The sequence below is a fragment of the Bombus flavifrons genome, chromosome 15 (genome assembly GCF_040668555.2).
Source record: "Bombus flavifrons isolate JBK064 chromosome 15, iyBomFlav1_principal, whole genome shotgun sequence".
Lineage (NCBI taxonomy): Eukaryota > Metazoa > Arthropoda > Insecta > Hymenoptera > Apidae > Bombus > Bombus flavifrons.
Window position 1 is genome coordinate 889,353 of NC_138456.1, and position 21,036 is coordinate 910,388.

At 28.5% G+C, this 21,036-nt stretch overlaps 3 protein-coding genes across 5 annotated transcripts; 1 reads left to right on the plus strand and 2 right to left on the minus strand.

Moving 5' to 3' along the window:
- Nucleotides 1–423: 423 nt before the first annotated feature.
- On the minus strand, nucleotides 424–2,851 carry LOC138187757 (mitoferrin-2). The gene is made up of 5 exons (XM_069128892.1): nucleotides 2,840–2,851; nucleotides 2,235–2,523; nucleotides 1,823–2,047; nucleotides 1,538–1,745; nucleotides 424–616 (listed from the first exon to the last, which is right to left on the minus strand). The coding sequence occupies exons 1-5, from the start codon at nucleotides 2,849–2,851 to the stop codon at nucleotides 424–426; spliced, it is 927 nt and encodes a 308-aa protein (XP_068984993.1).
- A 691-nt stretch (nucleotides 2,852–3,542) lies between these two features.
- On the minus strand, nucleotides 3,543–13,334 carry LOC138187577 (biorientation of chromosomes in cell division protein 1-like 1). 2 transcript variants are annotated; one of them, XM_069128512.1, is made up of 6 exons: nucleotides 12,924–13,334; nucleotides 8,916–12,676; nucleotides 7,855–7,933; nucleotides 5,200–7,748; nucleotides 4,194–4,849; nucleotides 3,543–3,796 (listed from the first exon to the last, which is right to left on the minus strand). In XM_069128512.1, exons 1-4 carry the CDS (start codon nucleotides 13,053–13,055, stop codon nucleotides 7,740–7,742), a joined length of 3,981 nt encoding a protein of 1,326 aa, XP_068984613.1. In that variant the 5' UTR covers nucleotides 13,056–13,334; the 3' UTR covers nucleotides 3,543–3,796; nucleotides 4,194–4,849; nucleotides 5,200–7,739. The 2 variants fall into 2 exon arrangements, with proteins under 2 accessions (XP_068984613.1, XP_068984612.1); XM_069128511.1 differs by lacking the exon at nucleotides 7,855–7,933 and having other exon boundaries at nucleotides 12,924–13,332.
- A 799-nt stretch (nucleotides 13,335–14,133) lies between these two features.
- LOC138187587 (BTB/POZ domain-containing protein KCTD9) lies at nucleotides 14,134–17,841 on the plus strand. 2 transcript variants are annotated; one of them, XM_069128531.1, is made up of 7 exons: nucleotides 14,134–14,193; nucleotides 15,492–15,613; nucleotides 15,697–15,882; nucleotides 16,012–16,172; nucleotides 16,326–16,552; nucleotides 16,643–16,972; nucleotides 17,062–17,841. In XM_069128531.1, the coding sequence occupies exons 1-7, from the start codon at nucleotides 14,149–14,151 to the stop codon at nucleotides 17,176–17,178; spliced, it is 1,188 nt and encodes a 395-aa protein (XP_068984632.1). In that variant the 5' UTR covers nucleotides 14,134–14,148; the 3' UTR covers nucleotides 17,179–17,841. The 2 variants fall into 2 exon arrangements, with proteins under 2 accessions (XP_068984632.1, XP_068984631.1); XM_069128530.1 differs by lacking the exon at nucleotides 14,134–14,193 and adding an exon at nucleotides 14,370–14,581.
- The last annotated feature ends 3,195 nt before the right edge of the window (nucleotides 17,842–21,036 follow it).

The window sequence follows — 21,036 nt, forward strand, 5'->3', positions numbered from 1 at the left end:
AACGAAATATTCTTTTATACATAATTCATTGTTTTATATTTGCTATTAATTGATAATGTTTTAATTGCTTGGTAACGTGCAAATTCTTACTTGTTCTTTACTTTGACATATTAAAAAATGGAGTCATCATAATGTAGTTGATATATATTATTTAAAACAGTCATACACTAAGAAGTAACGTAAGAAATTTTCTGATACATTTATCTTATTCCGTTGGGCCTGCGTCCTGCACTTGGCTCAAAATGGATTTTTAATTGTACATGTACTCATTCGTTATGAATTATTATACATATGTAATAATACCGTAGCAACAGATGAATTAACGAAATATTCTTGATAAACTCTCCAAATACGAAAAAACGGATACTTTATTCACCATCCAATAGTTTCTCAATGTGATGTCGATAAAAAATTCAAAAATACCTATCTTGTAGTCACATCAAGTAACACTGAAGCTGGAGCATTGTTGTTGAGGTATGCACTCATATCTTGAAAACGACTAGACCTAGAAGTACCTTGAATCTGATTAATGCCACTTGCATAATCGTTGTCAACTTCCGAACTGCGATATCCATCGCCTTGTTTTTTATGTAGTACATATTTGAAAAATTCGTATCTAAATGATTCATAAAAAATTTCTTATGTTTGATATCCTTGATGCTATACAGGGTGTCATATTTAAATAGAACATCTAAATTATTTTTGCTAATGTAAAAATTAAGGAAAAATAAGTCAGAGAAGTTTAAAATCTCCACAAGGTGACCTTAAAAATTATTTCAAAGTCATCAATACTTTCTTTGTTTAATGTTGTACTCAACATCAAGATGAGTTTAGTGATCGTGATATCATAATTTTGAAGAAGGAAAAGAAATTTATATTGGAACAATATAATAAACATAATAAATCAGCTTATTTTATTTGTTTTTAATATTTATCATAATCCAATACCATATTTATTTTTACTCCTTTGTTGTAACAATACATTATGCCCATAATAGTAATCTAATCTAATCAATTGGATTTTACTGATCTTGAAATATTGTAATCTGACAGAATTTAGTATATAAAGTGTTTTTGAGAATGGGTTTATAACAGCCGAGAATTAAATATGCACAATGCATTATTCACCATTAGATTCATTTATATTTTTCAAGATTTTTTCAAGATCATATCAAAGTTATAACATTGTAGGTCATTTAATTAGCTTTACCAACTGCATCATCACATTATAAAAAACAACTGTTAACATATGCAAAAAGTATCAATAACTTAGAATACCCTTTAATTGACATTGGTGAGATTTTTATTATTACCACAAGATGCATGGCTTGAAACGATTTAAACTTTTCTTAGTCATTTTTTCTTACCATTAATGGTAGAGTAAATAATTTAGATGTTCAATTCAAGTCAGACACTTAATCTTTTATAGTTATGACTAATGTATTAATTTGAATAATCTATTTCAAATAATATTGTAGAAATAATATATATAATCATTATTATATTTCATAACGTTATATTTACAACGTATACTTACGTTGACCAACAAATAGTGGTTGCTGGCATTTGATAAAGGACACGAGCATTCAAACCACGGAAATAACCACGTAAACCTCCGTATCTATAAATTGTTTTAATAGCGTCTGTCATGCCTTGAACCTGGACTCCACTCTGTGTATTTAGAAGCGTTTTACAAACATCTAAAGGTGTCGTGACTGCAGCGGCAACAGCTCCTGCTAATGCACCTGTAATTTATATAATTCATTTTTAAAGTTTCAAATGTAATGAAATAAAATACTTCCTTTTAAAAATATATATTTACCTGATACCATATGTGCAATTGGATTATATGTGTGGTCAGGATTCGTGAAAACTTGTGCAATTTCATACGTCATGAAGTGAATCATTTGAAAAGGCACATTCATAGCTAACTGTGTTGTATAACTTCTATAAAATGCATATATACCTTCTTTTCGGTATATATTTGTTATACATGTTATAACATTTCGATAAGGGGAGTTATACATTTGTAATCGCTGTTTAACCACTGGAATAAGATAATTTTATTCTTCATTGAATAAAATTCTAGAAATTATGAATCATATTTAGCTTGTTGTGTTTCTCCCCCCTCCCAAACAAATTTTATATGCTTTAAAATATATATACAATGCATAACAGCTAAATTATATAATAAATAAATAATTTATTTATTTGATAATTGTAAGATGCTTTACCTTCTGCTGGATTCATTATACCATCGTGAAGAAGTGTTGCCAAACAACCAGCAGTTCCATATGCAGCTAAATTTAAATTAGGATTTGTTCTTGAACTCAAGAGTTTGTTTTTAATAAATTCATAACACGAAAAATATAATGCATGTGCAGGACCAGCTCCTACAACCATTACACTCATACCACGAATTGGTCTCAGAAAACCTTCTTGTTGTACCATTCTAATCAGAACTGTTCCTACTCCACCTCTTCCACCTCCTCCCGAACTTGGTGTTAATGCTTGCATTCTTGTCTAAATATAAATAAGATAAAAAAATTATAAATAAGATGAAATAAGGTAAACATCCATGTAAATAAATTCATTTATTTGCTTAATAATACAAGTAAATATTACTTCTCATAACTAATTTAAAATATTGATTTTATACGAATATATATAAAAATATTCAGACTATAATAACACACAAAAGACTGAAAACATTTAACCTCTATTACATTTTTAATATTCTAGAATGATTACTTGATGATGGAAAAAGATATGAAAGTATTATGATAGCTTTAAAACCATGTCTTGCAATTATTTAGAGATATGATTATTTTTTACTGACCTTTTTAATCATTATATCTTTGTTATTAAAAATGTAAGATGATAATAAATGAAAATAACAAATAATAATGCACATATTTATTATTTTCTAAATAATATATGGAACATATAGAATAGCTCATTAAACTTTAAGGAGAGATACATTGTTTATATGAAATAAATTTTTGTACTACTTTATATCTACATTTCCTTGCAAGTATATTTTCTAACAATTAGATGAGAAAGTAACTACTAATATAGATTGTAGGTTGAAAAGAAATCCAAAAATAGAACCTACTGTGACAGAACTAAGAAATGTGTTATGTAATGAATATTTGAATCTCATGTTCTATTTAATCATTTCATGTTGTCAAACAATAAATCTTTTGCAGTATCAAAAAAATACAAACAGAATGGTTTGGATATTGTCTATATACATTTGATCATTTAACATTTAATAAATTGTGTGTGTGTGCGCGCGCGTGCGTGCGTGTGTGTGTGTGTAAATATTCCAATATAACATAATATATAAATCAAATACTGAAATTGTCTTTATATTTAAAAAAAAAATTACTTTATAAAATGTTATTTCTTTATTGATTATAAACTAAATATTAAAACACAAGTTTCTGAATATAATAAAAGAATTCAATTATATATTGTAATAATAAAGAGGGATCATGTAAAAATAATACTTGTACATTTAAGAATTAAAAATAATTAAATAGAGAGTAGAGAGTTTATTTTTTATTACACAAAATCTGTTTTATTCATCATTATCAGTTAACATATATAATTTCATCATTATTTAATTATGTAAATGGCTAAATATATAGTATCAGTAATGTTTTGTGACATAATAAATCGTATACTTGCTATTTTAATAAGTATTGAAAAATAGTAAACAATTATCACAGAACATTAATGCTAAATCATTTGGTGATTAATTCAGTCGTTTGTAAATTCTAAGAATTGGTACCTGGAAATAATTATGAAATTATATTGCTTAAACTGATTGCACAATAATTTTGTAGCTGTGATATAAAACACGAAATTATACGGTGAAATGTTAATATCTCATGAAGATTAATTGTATTTATCTTGAAAATTTAAGTACTTCACTATTTACTTAAGATTACGACAATCACATAACGTAAAACTTGATTTCTAGATTTCGACGAAGGAAATGGTAAAATCCAGAGAACTGTCTTCGAAAATCACATTTATTACTATTCAAAGACTGTGCGACTTGCATTGTCATGATATTAAATGTCATTGAGCTTTATTAGAATACGGCGGAAATGAAATTCCGTGAGATGATAGTTAAGGTTATGTAAAGTACTGAAGAAAAAATGTGCGAGAAATAAAGCTATTACCTTAACACTGTCAAGTGGGTACATCACACAATGTTCCATAATTCCGGCGATTGCACCTGCTGTCATGTGTATAGCTACAGAAGATGTAGGCAAGGTTTCATAAACTTCCGCATTCATATTTTTTGAAGACGTTCCACAAAATTTTAGTTGACGCCTTTTAAAATACCGCAAATTCTATATGCACTCTGTGAAAGCAGACAACACGTTTTCGGCAATAGCTAATGCCGAGTTTACCGTTTATGTAGTAGCATTTGCCTTGGAATCGCCGAAACGTTCATTTGGTAGAATATGAGAATAACGTTCGTTCTTTAAAAATGATGAGACGTAATCGTACTCGTTGATCGTGTCTTAATGGAACCGTATTGGAATTGAAAAGGCTACTACCCCGACAGGCAAATTTACAATGTATAGTCCCCTCCAGGTATTCGTGCCGCAAATAAATTATTCTGCTTGCTTACACTACTTTCATGAAATACAGGGGCACATGGCATTTATGTCTGGTTGTTTATTCGAATCGTTACGGAACTCGATACATACTGGCATTCTTCGCGATACGGTTATATGAAGTCGTCATACATTTGTTCGGTGAGGTTAGGTGTTCGTGCACGTGTCGCGCATGCGTCGTATTCAACCACGTGGTTGGTGCGTGTAGTATGCTACGCAGTAGCAGCTTAATAAGTAGTCTGATACTGTTACAAGCATGCTATTCATGCTTGTACATATATATATATATATATTGTTTCTTACATATTCGGTAAAAGTATCTCGGATGCTTAGCATTTTACCTTAGGTAATGCACTTGATTACAAATTTTAAGGGTTCTCTACTCTATTCTATTCCTTTTAAAATATCACTAACATATATTAGAAATCAATATAAATGTTTATTTCAAAGAAAATATTCATTTTTTGGTAATGTTCATTTTGAAAATATTACTGCTTAATACTTATACGTTTTGTATTATATTAATGCATATTTAAAACAACAATTATGTTTTATAACTTACATTTTTTATATCAATTACACTTATATTTTGTTAAAGAATCAACATTTGTCTTTGTTTAATGTTATAAAATCCAATATAAGAGCCAATGTCACAAAGTAAAGGTAAATGATCAATGTCATTGAAAAATTTAGTGTTTGCTTTGAATTTCGTGCTTTATAACAACATTCTACAGGCAGTTCTATGACACTCTAGACAATGCACGTGTTGTAAAAACACGTACAAGATTGTGTTACGCACCGTATGACAAACTATTCACATATTCTATTTATAGAAAATATCGTGATTACGAACTATCGCGTGCAATACTTTACACGTTGCAGTACTTTCCAAGATGATTCAATCGAGTCAATTATATTAACTTGTTTTTTTTGTATACATAAAAATTCAACGTATGATATAATGTTTTAAATAATACATAAGGGTCTTTGCTCGTATTGCATATTTATATCAAGTATGATTAAATAACAAGGTCGATCGATATATATAGTTTTCCTTGAGTTGAAAGAAAAAACAGACTAATTCAACAGATGTAACTGAAATTTCTTCAATATATAATTTAATTATTTAACCGCTAACTTCATATTTTGTACGATGTATTTCTTTGCAGTTAAATATTCCGTAATTCCATCGACATAACCACGCAATTATACACAATTTTATTTTGACCTTATCATCTGCAACGTTTAAAATGAAATCGCTTTTTACATACTTAATTAAAGAAATTACAGCATTACTTCTAATTAAGAAAATTCCAGTTTAAATATATCATACAATGTAGTAGAACTGTTTATTTAAATATATAAAATTAAAGGTAGGATTTAAATATTTATAGATTGTTTAACATGTATACAAAAAGTCACTTTATTTTAAAGCAATTATAGTAATAATGGGTTTTATAAATTGTTAGTTATTATATTACATATAGCAATAAATATTTTAAAAAGTTGGAAAAAATATTCTACAATATTTTCACAGTAATAAAGTGTAATCTACTTCTATTTTATATACATATTTATACAAACTTATGCATGTACAGAATAAAGAATATGCTTATTAATAAATATAACATTTTTTGTAAAAATGTAATAGTACAATCTTTAAGTATTGAGTTGGAAGTGAGATAGTGTGCAATTAGTCGTTCCCCTGCATTGCAATTTTCTCGTTGCTGTTGTTTCATACTTAAAAAAAAGAAAAAAGTAAAAACGTTTATAGAAACTATAGCTTATCTTCTTTTAACATCACAGAAAAATTGGTTTTAATTACTAACACTTTTGCTAAATTAAAGTGCAATATATTTACCAATAGAATATGTCAAGAAGCAAACAATATTGTTATACTTTGAATCATACATTATTCTCTAAAATAACTGTTCAAAAGTACTAACAATTTTTTCCCTTTAATCTTATCAGGCTTGCACTATTCTTATACATTCTTTATCAACATGTACACTTTAGCAAGTAGTAACTTAAAAGAAAATTACTATAAAATTTCTTATAAGCATACATAAAAGTTATATTATGAGTAATGTATTTGTTTTAAATAATATGTATACAATAATTACCTAACTTGTAGTCCTATAAATATATCATGTACATTTTTAATGTAATGTATTGTATATCAACGAAAATTGCACACTATTAATTACGCATTTGTGTATTTTTTATAAGAAGTTGAATTTTATACAATAATTTTCATATAAGTAATATGAAAAAATATTAATTATCTTTTTTTTATAAACAAGAATTATTCAGATGTAGTACTTAATATAATTTCAAATGTAACTTAAACATACATATTCACAAAAATGTATATATATTCTTGAAAAAATAAATTTTTGCAACAATTTTCAATTCATTCATATACGTATTTCACATTGTTTACGTTTTTCTGAATTTTTCAAAGTATTGTATACTTGATTATTTATTAAATAAATGTTCTTAAAAGATCTTTACTTCTATTTCAAAAATATTTTGAAGTGCATATTTTTCTTTGTTAATACTGTGTTAGATTTAATAATTTTACATAAGTAATTGTTATTCAAATTATAACATTATGTAAGAATTCCTTAAAATATATTTAGTTTTCTTCCTATTTAGATGTAATGCAGATTTTTCTTTTCAAATTTACAATACATTTAAAGAATGCCAATCTATAGAAAACTTTCAAATTTCTCTAATTTAATACATACTTAAAGAAACATTAAATACAGTGACTTAAATGTCTTGCATAAAAGATATGACTAAATTTTTAGAATAAATTTTAAATATATTATAAGTATAATAGTCCACAAATTTTTCCTTGGTCACATCAGTATCTTACATTAATTAAAGTTTAAAAATATTTGATTCAAATATAATATAGGGTGTGTTACTAGAATTAGAAAACAACTAGGATTTCTGTTTATATAAAGTAAAACAATTCAACATCTGAAACTATGAACTACTAGCTATACCTGATTAGATCTCCTACTTCTACGAGAAGAACTTGAAAATAATGGACGTGGTTTGTATAAGTCATCACTTGAATAACGTTGACTGCTTCTATGCCGGCTGCAATTACATAACAAACTAATTATAGTATGATTAGTGAAGATACATCCATATTTTAAATGAAATATTTTAACATTACAAAAAATATGTAGATTTAACTTTTTACATTGTATGTTATATATAATTTGTTGGTATTTGATATCTCAATAGCTTCTAGGTAACTTGTTTTTTTCATAAATAGAGACCTTAAACAAATTTATAATAAATATAAAATTTTTAATTTTTTACATATACTTATAAAAATAAAATATTTATCTAGAAGTTTATAAAAAAAAACTCTGGTATTAACATCCTTCCCTATATTAACCCCTTGACGCTCACGTCCGTGACATATATGAACATGTCCAATTCATGAGCTAAGCCAATATGCCCACCGCTTGATGTTCAATCTAATCACGGATAAAATTGAAACTGTAACACTTTATGCTATTTATAAATTATATTGTATGTTGCTTTACTAATTGCTTCCTTTTATACATATATTAAATGAATAAAAGATAACAATATCCACAACTTTAAAATGGTATGTCTTATTATACAGGGTGGTTGGTAACTGGTGGTACAAGCGGAAAGGGGGTGATTCTACGCGAAAAAAGAAGTTGAAAATATAAAATAAAAATTTTTCGTTTGAGGCTTTGTTTTTGAGAAAATCGACTTGGAATTTTAGCTCGGTACGCGTGCACTTTATCACGTCTCGTTATAACGGATCTCACTGTAGATCGTTGTCTTGATGGAAAAAATTGAAAAACTTGTACCACCAGTTACCAACCACCTTGTATATATGTCTATATTATATGCCTATTTTTTCAGTTTTCGAATGACTAAAATTCTTCCTTATGTTCTCTTTTCGATAGTTTAGAATTTTGTTTTATTGTTTTTATTGTTACATTTTATTCTTTCTATGATTATTATTGTGTTATTGTTGAATTATTACCATATTATACAGAAAAATAGTACAGAAAATGATCTAATCATTGTATAATCAGGCATGTTGAGTACAATTCTTTACTTTTTATAATGACATCTTTAAAAATGCAGAAATGTTTTCATATCCACATAAAATGAATAAATGAAAAATTTGTGCATTTTATAATGGTGAATTTGAGAAAAGCATTAAGGGGTTAAAAAAATAAGTAAAAATGAAAAAGAAATAATTATTCAACATACCCTTTGTCTTCTTTAATCAGATTTGAAGAGGGTATTTTTTCACTTGTTGCAGATACATCACTTTCTGGACTTAAAGGCATAACAAAATTTTCCCCATTTAAAAGTCCTTGTGGAGCACATATGTTTGGTTGAAGCCTTTGCTTCTTAGGTACCAGTTTTCTCTTTTTTATATTACTTAATGCTTCTTCATTAGGTAGACTCAGTCCTTTTTGACTATCGTTATTATTATTTGAATTATTTAGTAATATATCTGTTAATGGGCTAGACGAATGTTTGCGTTTTGGTAAAGGTGGTGCCATAGCTTTTGGCACTGAAGATACAACTTGACCTCCTAAACTCTCTATTATGTCTTCTAAAGAACTGTTTTCTATCAATTCCAATGATTCTAAGAAACTAGAAAATTTTTCTGATTTTTCATTATCTGCTTTGAAGTAACGACAATCTTCGTTATCTTCAGTTTCCATTGATGTTGATTCTATTGCCTCTGGTTGCTCTTTAGATTTTATAATGCAATCTCTATTAATTATACAGCTATTTACATTAGAAAGACTACTATTTTGAGCATCCTGAGAAACATCTTGATCTCTATATTTTGATGTTGTAGGTATCTCTATACTTTTATCATTGTTTGAACAAGTCATGTTATGTGTATTTATATTACTTAACTGTAATTGCTCTTTTTTCTCGCTTACATCTTTTTTATTACTATCAATACTAAAATGGTTTGGTTCTTGAGGTACTACATGTATTTTTATTTTAGATACACTGGTTTCTTGTTGCGTTTCCTTTTTAGAATATATGTCTGCAGAATTATCTATTTCTTCTGCCTTTATCATGTTGTTGTCTGCTTCTTCTATGCTAGAAGACAATTCTTTGTTTTGTGAATTTTCAACTCCTTTTTTAACAGACAATGTTTTTTGAATATTTGAACTCAGTGGTTGGATAGATTCCTTTTCTATTTTATTGGGAAGTGTTTCACTTAATGATTTTTTTATACACAGTTCCATGTCTGACAATTTCAATTTTAGATTAGAATGTGTCTCCAACAAATCTTTTGCACCAGCTTCAGTTTGTAACATCATTATTGATCTTTCTTCTAATGTTAAATTAGTATATTTCTCAGGATATGGCTCTTCATATTCTTCATCTGGTATTTCTATTATTTGAACACGTTCTTCATCTGGCATACTTTCAACATTATCATTATTTATGGTATTTGTTTGAATTGGTTGTTCTATTTTTTCACTAAGTTTCTTCTCTAATTTTTTATTTTCTTTAAGTTTCTGTTTCTCTATCTGTTTCCTAATTTTCATTAATTTTTTAGCTTCATGTATATTTTTTGCAAATTTTGGTTTTTTTACTTTCATTTCTCCTGAAATGCTATAGTCTTCTCCTAGCAATGCTCGTTTTTTTAGAGGCAGGTTAATGTCATTAAATTCTAATTCTTGTTTAATATGTATTTCATGATTATTAGTGTTGTCAGTTTTGTATTCTGTATGTAATTCTGTTGCTTTATCCAATTTATAACTTTGTTGTTCAAATGATAACTTTAGATCACTTGGATGTGATTCTTCAACATTGTCTGATGTTTCACTGCCTGAATTACTCATATGATTTGTTTCTTTAGAAAAAGTTGATGTGTTTGACTTATTATTTGCAATGTTAGATCCAGAATTACTAGACTGTGAACTTTTGCTACTTGACCCATTTGAACCATCTCTATCTGTAGAACGTCGATCATTAGAATTCCTTCTTAAACTAGAATGGTCATCTTTTGACTTAGACTTTTTCTCTTCTCTTCGCCTTTTGTCTTTATGTTGGGAATCACTTTTATTATCTTTCTTGCTATCTAATTTCTCATTTCGTGTTGAACTTTTACTTTGCGTATGATTTTTAGCGTCCTTTTTACCATTTATCTTTTCATTATTTGACTTAACATCTTTTCTTACTTCAGGTTTATCAATCTTTTCTTCTTTTTCACTTTTTATAAATTTCTTTACATCCTGTTTATCTAATTTTTCTGGTGGGTCTGATTTCATACTAATATGATTTTTAGATTTCATATGATCTTTAGAAGTACGTCTCTCATCACGTTTATTCTTATCTCTGTCCTTTGATTCATTTCTTTTTTCTTTCCCATCAATAACTTTTTCAGATGCTTTAATAGTTTTCACTTCGTGAGAACTTGATGAAGAATTTTTGGAGGAAGTTTTATGATCTTTTTTATACAACTTTTTATCTTTTGGAGAATCCTTTTTGTCTTTATTTTCTTTATTTGATTTTGATTCTTTGTTGTCTTTATTTAATTTTTCTTTTTCTGTTAATTCTTTCTTTTCTCTAAGCTCCCTAATTTTTTCTTTGTAAAGATCCTTTAGATCTTTTCCTTCTTTACTAATATTATCTTTCTTGTCTGTTTCTCTTATTTTATCTTCCTTTGTTTTATTATAGTTATCCTTTTCCGTATCTTTAATTTTATCTATAGTTTCTTTTGGTTGATCGTTTTTATCTTTAGGTTTATTTTTATCATATTTGTCATACTTTGAACTGCTATGACTCCTTTCTTTCTTTTTGTCACTACTTCTATCTCTATGATGCTTCCCATCTTTTACATGATTTTTATCTTTTGATTTTGATTTAGATTCATGGTCTCTGCTTTTATCTTTATTATTTTTATATTCATATCTATCTTTTATACTGCTATCTGTAGCATCACGAGAATTTTCTTTAGAGGATAAATTGTTTTTAATAGTTTTAGAATCTTTAACATCTTGTACATCCTTATTCTTATTTAATTCAAAAATATTTTTATTACTTTTATTTTTACTGGATTCATATTCTCTGATAGCTTTAAAATTGTCTTTAATATTTTTAACATCATACCTATCTTTATTGACTTCATCTTTCAATGGATCATGTATCGGAGTTGATGCATGATTAGAAGATCCAAAGTCAGTTACAATAGATAATCGAGAATCAGAAGAAACTTTGCTTAGTTGTGAATCTTGATTACTATAATCAAAGTTGTCTCTTGATAATTCGTTACAAAAATCAGGACTTCTAGATCTATGGCTAGTTAATTCTGATATACCTGATAAATGTGAATCATTGGAATTATTAGATTCATTTAGATTCATAATATCAATTGGTTCAAAAGTGGGACTGTCTTCTTCATCCTCCTCTGTTTTATCATCTGATTTTCCAGATGTATTTAAATTTAAAATACTACCAGTCTTATTAAAAATTTTATCACTTTCATCTAATGCTTTTTCTTCTGAAGAAACCTGTCCATTCTCAGATATACTATCTTTACCTTTTTCATTGGAGATTTCTTCTTCTAGTGACTTTTGTTCATTAAATTTTATATCTTTTTTTATTTCTAAATCTTCCATTGCATCCATAGACTCCAAAGATACATCTTTTAAACTATTTTTATCAGACTCTGGTGAAACAGGATCTAAATCTTTGGGTAATAAATCTTTAAGGCCACACAAACCATTTTTTTCTTTTGCCTTAGGTCTTTCTATTCCTAAAAATTTGTATACTACATCTTCAATCTGATGCATGAAGACAGAATATACTTTTGGATTTACTACTTGATCTACTATGCGTTCTACACCGGCATCTAAATAAGGAGCTTCATGTATGTGCTTCCTTAATGTTTCTCTCAACTGATTTTTGTTTAAATCTGGTTTCCATGATTGTTTGCTAAGGAAAGAATTTACAGATCCTTCTACTCTTGTACGTAAATTTTGATATGCTGGCTGCAATGAAAACGATAAAAATTATTACCAACAATATATATGCCTATAAATAAGCATGAAAAATTGTTATTATATAGTATGTGTTTGAATATAGTAGGTAAAAACCATATATATACATTACTTTAAAAATGACTATATTATGATTTCAAAATATTGTTCAAAATGTATATAGTAATAGTTATATTATTGCATAAGGTTTTAATAATGAATCAATTGTTTAAATATTATATAGAAATATATTGTATACCTTGGTATCAACATCGGCAATACATTCTTTACGAAATTGATCAAAAATTCCTTGAGATTTAACTTCTCCTACAATGTGATCTACTAATCGTGGATCACCTGGTAATAACGTATTAGGTAAACCCAACTCCATGATAAAGTATTTAAAATGATTATAATTCACTTGAATGTTAAACAATCATTCATCTTCACTGACGAAATCATCCTGTGAAACAGTACGTAGGCATAATTTCTTACTTTGCGTCTAGGTTAAATGTTGGATCTGTGTGAATAAATGAATAATAATCAGTAATACCAATCTTTCTATAGCTTCATTCATAACAAGTATCATAGAATAAGGTAGATATTGAAGTCCATAAAATATTTTGTAACAAACATGGGAGAGTAAAAGAAATTAGTATTGTCACGTTATCGCGTGAATTTGCTTTTGGTATGATTATGTGAAGTTGGTTTCTATGATTTTTACCTAGCTACAAACATCTCCTATAAGCTGAAACGAAATTTAAAATTGATTTAATATATGACTATGTGTAAAACAGATCGCTTATAAATTATTGTAGCACAATGCGCTTGTGAATTTTTGTAGATTTTTGTACATAGTGCAGCATAGTATAAATCGTATTGTTAGGTATAATAGTATAAGCTGCAAGTAACGAGTGACTTTAAAATCATAAAACTTTTGCGTCCGACTATACACACCACAGTGATATAGACGGTTCTTGACACTCGCTAGAGAAAACCGCCCAAATATTGAATCGTGAGTAGTTATGAAAAGTCAACATGGTAGACAAAAAGGTTCTCATTTTGCGCACGCGTGACATGATATGAAAATCTTAGACAGAACCAGAGACACTCTACTCATTTCTGTCTGTCTTGCAAGAACGCGGGGACTTTATTGACCTTCCATGTTGATTTTTCACGACTAAAAACGACTCAATTTTTGGACGGTTTCCCTAAGTTTTGGTATATGAATGCTGAGATTTGTTTATATAATTCTGTTTCAGCGCCACAGACGGAAGTCTGTGTTCAGTGTTTTATGGGCATTCGAAATAATCTTAAAGTCCCCAGATTTCATCAAATCGAATATAACAGCAGAGAAGAAATTTCCTCTGATAACAGTATAACACACTCACTTAAATTTGCATGTTTTCAGTGATAATAAATCACAGTTATTTTTATATTTAATTAAAGTTAATTATATTTAATTGAGATAATTAGATTGTTACATGATACGAAACATTATAAAGATATATTTTTTAAATTTTATCTTGGTAATTATCAAAAAAGCGGAAATAAAGTAGTTTAGATTTTCTATAATGATATAATCAAAGTCTGGTAATAATTTTTACCTAAATTACAATTTTCTTTATATGCAGTTATGAAAACGTCAAAACTTTACACTTAAGGCCTTTTCTCAATGAGAAATTTATGATTCACGTTTAGTTGTATGGTATTAACATCTGAAAAATGTATACCTCAGATCTTACAGCCATTTTTAACATGGCAAGTTGTTCGGTGTTAAATGCAGTTTGCTTGTGATTTTATTTTATTTAGTATTGCTGGCTAATACTACTTTTTTATTACATAAAGATTTACAGTTTTCTAGTTATGAAGAGGGTAACACTTTTTGTCAATGGCACCGATGTTTCAAATGGCAAGGTGGCTGCGATTTTATTCATATGCATAATAAATTTTGATTAATTGTTTACTTTTCATTTTCAATCAATTCCTTCACATTATATTTTTTCAACTTTTGCTTTATATCGTAATTAAATTACATATTATTTTATTTTGAATAATATAAATTTATATATTATATGATATACTTATAGAGATATTAGAAAAATGTTGCTACATATACATGCTGTATGTTTATTACATAAACAAAACTTTAAGTATATACTTGGAAATTATCTTTTTTTTTGGCGTGGACAGCTGTTTAGGGAATTTTTATATTTAATATTCTTATAATTTCTTTTTGTTTAAATAAAATATTTAATCTACAAAATAGATATATTTTTATTTGTATCTAAATGTGTTAGTAAATTTTGTTAATTATTGTTAATATGTTAATTAATGAATATTAAATATAAGTATGGTTTATACATATTTATATTTTTTAGTTTTTAAACTGGAGACGGTAATATTTAAATAAAATCTTTAATAGAACAATTGAAATACGAGAAAATATCCTTACAATTTCTAAAACCCATTTATATTTTTTTGTATTTAATTTTTATAAAAGATTTTTATACTTATTAAAAAATTTATGTAGTTAACAATTAAAATAAGTATAAAAGGAGGATTGTAAAAATAAACAGAATTATTGTTTTGTAATATCTCTATGTTATAGATGATAAATTTATACTCATGAAAGATTTAATACATTTTATGGAGAAATGTAACTTAATTTTACTTGTAGGATAGAATTTATATAATTATATCTTTTTGTTTGACTGAATGTTGTTACATGTAATAACAAAGTTTTTCATTCAAAATTGATTTAGATGGTTATTTTAATAAATTATAATAAATTTTAGATATATAATTTGATATGTATTTGTTTTAGGTATTTATAATAAACAGTTCATTAGATGAATTGCTAACAGCAGCTGGTTCAAAATTTAACATTACTGCTAAAAGGATATTTAATGTTCAGGGTGGAGAAATCGATGACATCAATATAGTTCGGTAAAGTAAACTATATCAATAATCAATCTATTTTTCTATTATGTTTATAGCACACATAATTTAGCAGAATGAATTTCTTGCAGGGATGACGATGTTTTATATGTTTCATGTGGAGAAGATTTTATTCCAAAGGATAAGCCTTGTACTCGGAGTCAGATAAATCAGAATTCAGTTAATTCAGAATGGATTACACTGAATGTCGGTGGAAAGTATTTCACAACAACCAGAGATACTTTAACAAAAAAGGAACCAACGTGTATGTTGGCCAGGTAAGCAAATATATTTAATTGATTTATGGTCTAAGCAGAGTTGTAATTGCTATATCAGAAAATGTACTGGTACTGTTTTATTGATTTTTAGTTAATATTTTTGCACATACTTATAATACGAAAACACAGAATGTTTACAGACGCTACAGACACAGAACAAAGAATCTTACCTAGTCGACAAGACAAAAATGGTGCATTTTTAATTGATAGAAGTCCCACGTACTTTGAACCATTGTTGAATTATTTAAGACATGGACAGATAATACTTGATGCCAATGTGAATGCAGCAGGTGTGATTTTTAGAATATTTTGTAACTTATTCATTTGTTAGTTGTATGGGTTTTTGGTGTGATTATGATTTAAATAATTTTTCTATTGAATATAAGATTTTTCTTTTTTAATTGTAATTTTATTTATATTTTTATATATTTCATTTTTTTTAGGTGTTTTGGCAGAAGCACGTTTTTATGGAATAGAAGGTGCCATTGATATATTGACTGCAATGGCAGATGAAAAAGAACTTCAGAGGAGTGGTTTGGTATCCTTTACTCGTAAAGATGTACTTAAAGCAATTATGTCAACACCTACAACTTCAGAACTTAGATTTCAAGGTGTTAATTTTGTTGGTGCTGACTTATCAAAGTTAGATCTCAGGAATATAAATTTTAAGGTAATTAGAATTACTTTGGTGTTATAATAATAAATTAAGTTCATGTAAATAAATAAATGTAGTTATCATAACTTTGAAATAATATTTCAGTATGCAATTATGCGTGGCTGTAGTTTAGCAGGTTCGAATTTATCTGGCTGTTGTTTTGAACGAGCAGATTTGTCTTATGCAAATTTACAAGGTGCACAGTTAATTCGCGTAAGAATGCTGTGCGCGAATTTAGCCGCTGCCGATCTACATTCGTGTAATTTTGAAGACCCTTTAGGTGTACCCGCGAATATGGAAGGTGTAAATCTTAAAGGTGCCAATCTTGAAGGCAGTATCATGGCTGCCGTAAATCTTAGGGTGGCAACGTTAAAAAATGCTATTTTAAGAAACTGTATTCTTAGATCAGCTGTATTAGCTGGTGCTGATTTAGAGGTAGTATCATATTAATAATTATTCTTCTTATAATACATATTTCTTTGTTTTTTTTTGTGATACAAGTAAATTATTTATATTTGTTACAGTGCTGTGACTTATCGGGATCTGATTTACACGATGCGAATTTAAGAGGAGCAAATTTCAAGGATGCTGCATTCGATTTGATGTTAACGCCATTACACATGTCTCAAACGATACGATAAATATGGTTTAGGTTCTGTGATGTAAATATTATATTTATTTAATTCGTAGAATGATTTCAGTAATACAATTTCATAGATATACGATGCATTTAATTATTGTTACGTAAAATTATTGTTGCATCATAAATCTACGGCCTAGCACTGCAATCGACGATTTAACGGATTCATGATTTCTATCTATCTATCTTTGAGTGAGAATATTTACCTTTTTGTAAGTTAAAGATATTAAGGTGGATGAGGATTGTAATTTCGAAAATTAATGAGGGGCATTTCCGTCGATTAATTAATTATGATTTGCTTATCTCCTTTTTTTTACTTTATGTATACATGGCACATATTTTTTTAAAAAACGTAATTGAAGAAAGATACGTAATTTGATACACTGACTTTTGATAAATCATTACATCATTTTACGTAGAACGAGTTGATATTATTTATACAAAGATCGAAGCATTAATTTTGCATTCAAGGTAAATCACCATAGAAAGTGCGCTAGAATTAGGGAAAGGTTTTGCACACATATTTCCTTATTTGATCGTTATATACTTATTTAGAATTTTGTGATCAAAGTGAATTTTGTGACTGATGTGAATTGAATGAATGTATGATGATCATATAAATTATTTATAGTATTTTATCTAAATAAAATACAAAATATATTTATTTTTGTTCATTGTATAATAGAGTCATAAAAAATACATTTATTGTTTTTACATTCTCAGTAAATATTATATAGTAACATATTTGTTTTACATGTTAGTATATAAATTTCGAAGAAATTGTATTTTTTTTTAAACATGTAAAAAGAGTAATATATATGTATATATATGTATATAAGTAGCCACAAACGCACTTAATAGATTTTAATAATTTAAATAGAAGCAATATGAGGTAGTTTTCTTTATAATTAAAAACTATAAATATGGTACTATTTTTATGTTAAATTATTAATATTGATATAAATAATGATACAGAAGTGTTTCTGCAAAACAAATGTAACAGATACACCAAATTATCATTTTAATATATAATATTCAAAATAATTATTTCTGTTGATTTTTAAAAATAAATTAATATTGATATATATATATATAACGATATAACAATAGGGTTTTACAGTGTATAATACAATATATTTTGTAGATATCAGATTGTGACTTAAAAATAGGAATATTTCATACTGTAGAGTTGAAGATTATAAAGTCTCTATAGGATAATAAATTGTTCCTTGTAAATTTCTATAAAAAAAAAAAAAAAAATAATCGTGGTAGATATGGTTATTAAAAATATGCAGATAGATCTTTAAAAAAGATATTTATAATTTACATAAAAATAAGAATTATAATATATTTATTGTGTACATTTCTTCCATGGGATTGTAGGAGCTTTATTTTAGTATATGTTTGATATTTTTTTGCGATGTTTTTTGTAAGAATTATTTTTTTAGAAAGATTTTTTTTACAAAATATTGTTTTTCACAACATAGTTTTATTTTTAATTGATAATAGTGGTAGCACATATCTGTATTAAGAAAAGGTTCTCTCTTCATTCTTTTATACATGTTTTTATGTAGGTGATTATTAAAACATTGTCAAGAATAATATGATTGATACTGAATTAAACTGCTTCTTCGATTTAATTAGAAATTCTACAGTTCCCTCTCATACATCACTTTTTTCTTTTTTTTTATTAATGAAAATCTTTCTCAAATATTTCAGTCTTTTTTTCTATTTCTTTCTTCATTTAGGGGCTTTTTATTTTTTTGGGAGATTTTTATTTTCTGACATTTTTTTTTGACTAATTATTTTGATACAGGATATGAAATGGCTAGAACATTTTAAATATTACATCAGACTATTAAAAATATTTCATGATATCTGATTCTTTTTTAGGGAATGATTTACTATGTTTAATACATAACAGCATGTCAAATTTTGAATAGGATTTAAAAAGGATGATGAAAATAAAAATAAAATAATTTTATAACATATAATAACAGGGAAGAGAAGCTGAACCTTATTTTAAATTTTTTATATTTTTCATTAAATAAAATGAAAGAATTAGGGCCAATATGCACTATCGACTAGCGGCTAGCGACCACTGGATTCATTGAAGTATATGAGCCCGTACGCTCTTGGTCGTGGCAAGCAGCGAGTTTCTAGCGATCACGGAAACATGATCGACATACTGGTGCCTCGTTAGACATGGATTGCCTGGGGAGCACGAGGCGGCTACGGGTTTTCAGGGCGTAGGACCACGCCCTGGGAAACCCCGATGAATCTGATATTCTCCTATAGCCGGACGGTGACTGGTCGGCGCCTTTGGCCCCCGCCAGTTTGCCGATCCGGTGCGGAGAACCTCGGAGAAGTTGGTGGGCCCGTATCCGCCAAGACCACTCACCTCACCTTCTTGTGGGGCTCCCCGTCACCCTGCACCAGCCTTGACCGGGGCAGGGTGCGAAAGAGTGAGTGGCACCAGGATGGAAACCCTTGTTGACGACCTTGGCAATTTTGTATAACAATGGATAGGAAAACGAATCGAAGAATCGTTTACGGTGCAGGGGAGGGATACCCCAGTACCGGCGCAGCCGCGGGTTGTAAAGCGGGCCCCGCTGCGTCGTCATCGAGCAACCGTGGCGCTTACACCGGTTCCCGGGCCCCTCTCGATCGCAGCCGGGACGGTCATCGTGGAGGTTTTAGTCGGTTGGAGTCCGGCACTACCACGCCGCTTTTCCCCAGAAGCGACCTGGTGTCCGTGCGGATTTCCTCCATGTTAATAATAAAAAAAAAAAAAAAAAGAAAAAAGACATGGATTGCCTTTAACACGTTGACTGCCACAACACCCGTATTCGGGTATTTGACTACTTGCGAAGAATCGTCGTAGGTATTTGAAAAGATATTCCATAATAATAAAACTGTTGAATTGTTATAAAAGTAATACGAAAATGGTTTATTAAAAAAATTATTTAGAATGTAAAACTTTAAAGCATTCTATACATAGCTGAGGTTGGTCGGGACAATTTGGACAATAAGTTGTTGTTTTTTTCAAATTCTTTTGTGCCTTTGTTCGGTCCATTCGACGTCTTCTATTTGCATAACATAGTTTGCATGTGTGTCTAATGCTTCTTCCGAAATCATTTTTCCGAACAAGGATTTTTTGTATTTTCAGACAACCTTAATAATTTTACAACTAATAATTGTCTAAATATTCTAATATTTATATTCTTCCTTGTTGCAATTTTGTAAACCATCAAAGCGTTTACAACAGAAATTCCCAGAAGGAGTTGAATGCCAAGTTTTCTGTACCATTTGATTCCTTTTCTAATAGTGGTGGAATAAGAAACCATTTGGTCGGAATAAGCTATATCACTTTCCTTCATTATATTCAACAACAGCTAGTGGTTTTAATGTTGCGAACAAAAGAAACGAGAGGTCGTTCTTGAGATCACCACTTGAGCGATTAGCATTACTAAAATATCGATGGGAGCACCCAGCAGAGAACGCTTGGTACTGCTGTACGCGTGGCCTGACGGAAATTTCTTTGAAAACACGCGTGGCAGTCAACGTGTTAAAAACTGTGTAAATTTCTTTCATATGAAGTTCTTGCAAGAACGTACCCAAGGACGTTATTTATTTATTTATACGTTATAATATTTCCCTTTCCCCCCTTTTTTTATATTAACTTTATAATTATAACAGTTTCTTCGGCATCTATTCTGTTCGAGCATTTCTACAATGCTGACAACCTTTGAGTTTTCGAATTGACGAGCTTGGTCGTCGAGTCCATTCGCATAGTTCTTGGTCGTCGGACGACCAAGTGCGTAATGGCCCTTATTCATTTGATTGAAGTTTCCTTGCG

Excerpts from the sequence above, each read along its gene's own strand:
- LOC138187757 (XM_069128892.1), bottom strand. Across the intron at positions 2,048-2,234 it reads TATAATGAATCCAGCAGAAG|TGGTTAAACAGCGATTACAA; the intron begins GTAAAGCATCTT and ends ATCTTATTCCAG. Across the intron at positions 1,746-1,822 it reads AATTGCACATATGGTATCAG|GTGCATTAGCAGGAGCTGTT; the intron begins GTAAATATATAT and ends TATAAATTACAG.
- LOC138187577 (XM_069128511.1), bottom strand. The coding sequence starts at position 13,055 with ATGGAGTTGGGTTTACCTAATACGTTATTACCAGGTGATCCACGATTA. Across the intron at positions 12,677-12,923 it reads TTGCCGATGTTGATACCAAG|CCAGCATATCAAAATTTACG; the intron begins GTATACAATATA and ends TTTTCATTGCAG. Across the intron at positions 7,749-8,915 it reads CTGATTAAAGAAGACAAAGG|CCGGCATAGAAGCAGTCAAC; the intron begins GTATGTTGAATA and ends ATGTAATTGCAG.
- LOC138187587 (XM_069128530.1), top strand. The coding sequence starts at position 14,531 with ATGAAGAGGGTAACACTTTTTGTCAATGGCACCGATGTTTCAAATGGC. Across the intron at positions 14,582-15,491 it reads CCGATGTTTCAAATGGCAAG|GTATTTATAATAAACAGTTC; the intron begins GTGGCTGCGATT and ends TATTTGTTTTAG. Across the intron at positions 15,883-16,011 it reads CCAACGTGTATGTTGGCCAG|AATGTTTACAGACGCTACAG; the intron begins GTAAGCAAATAT and ends ACGAAAACACAG.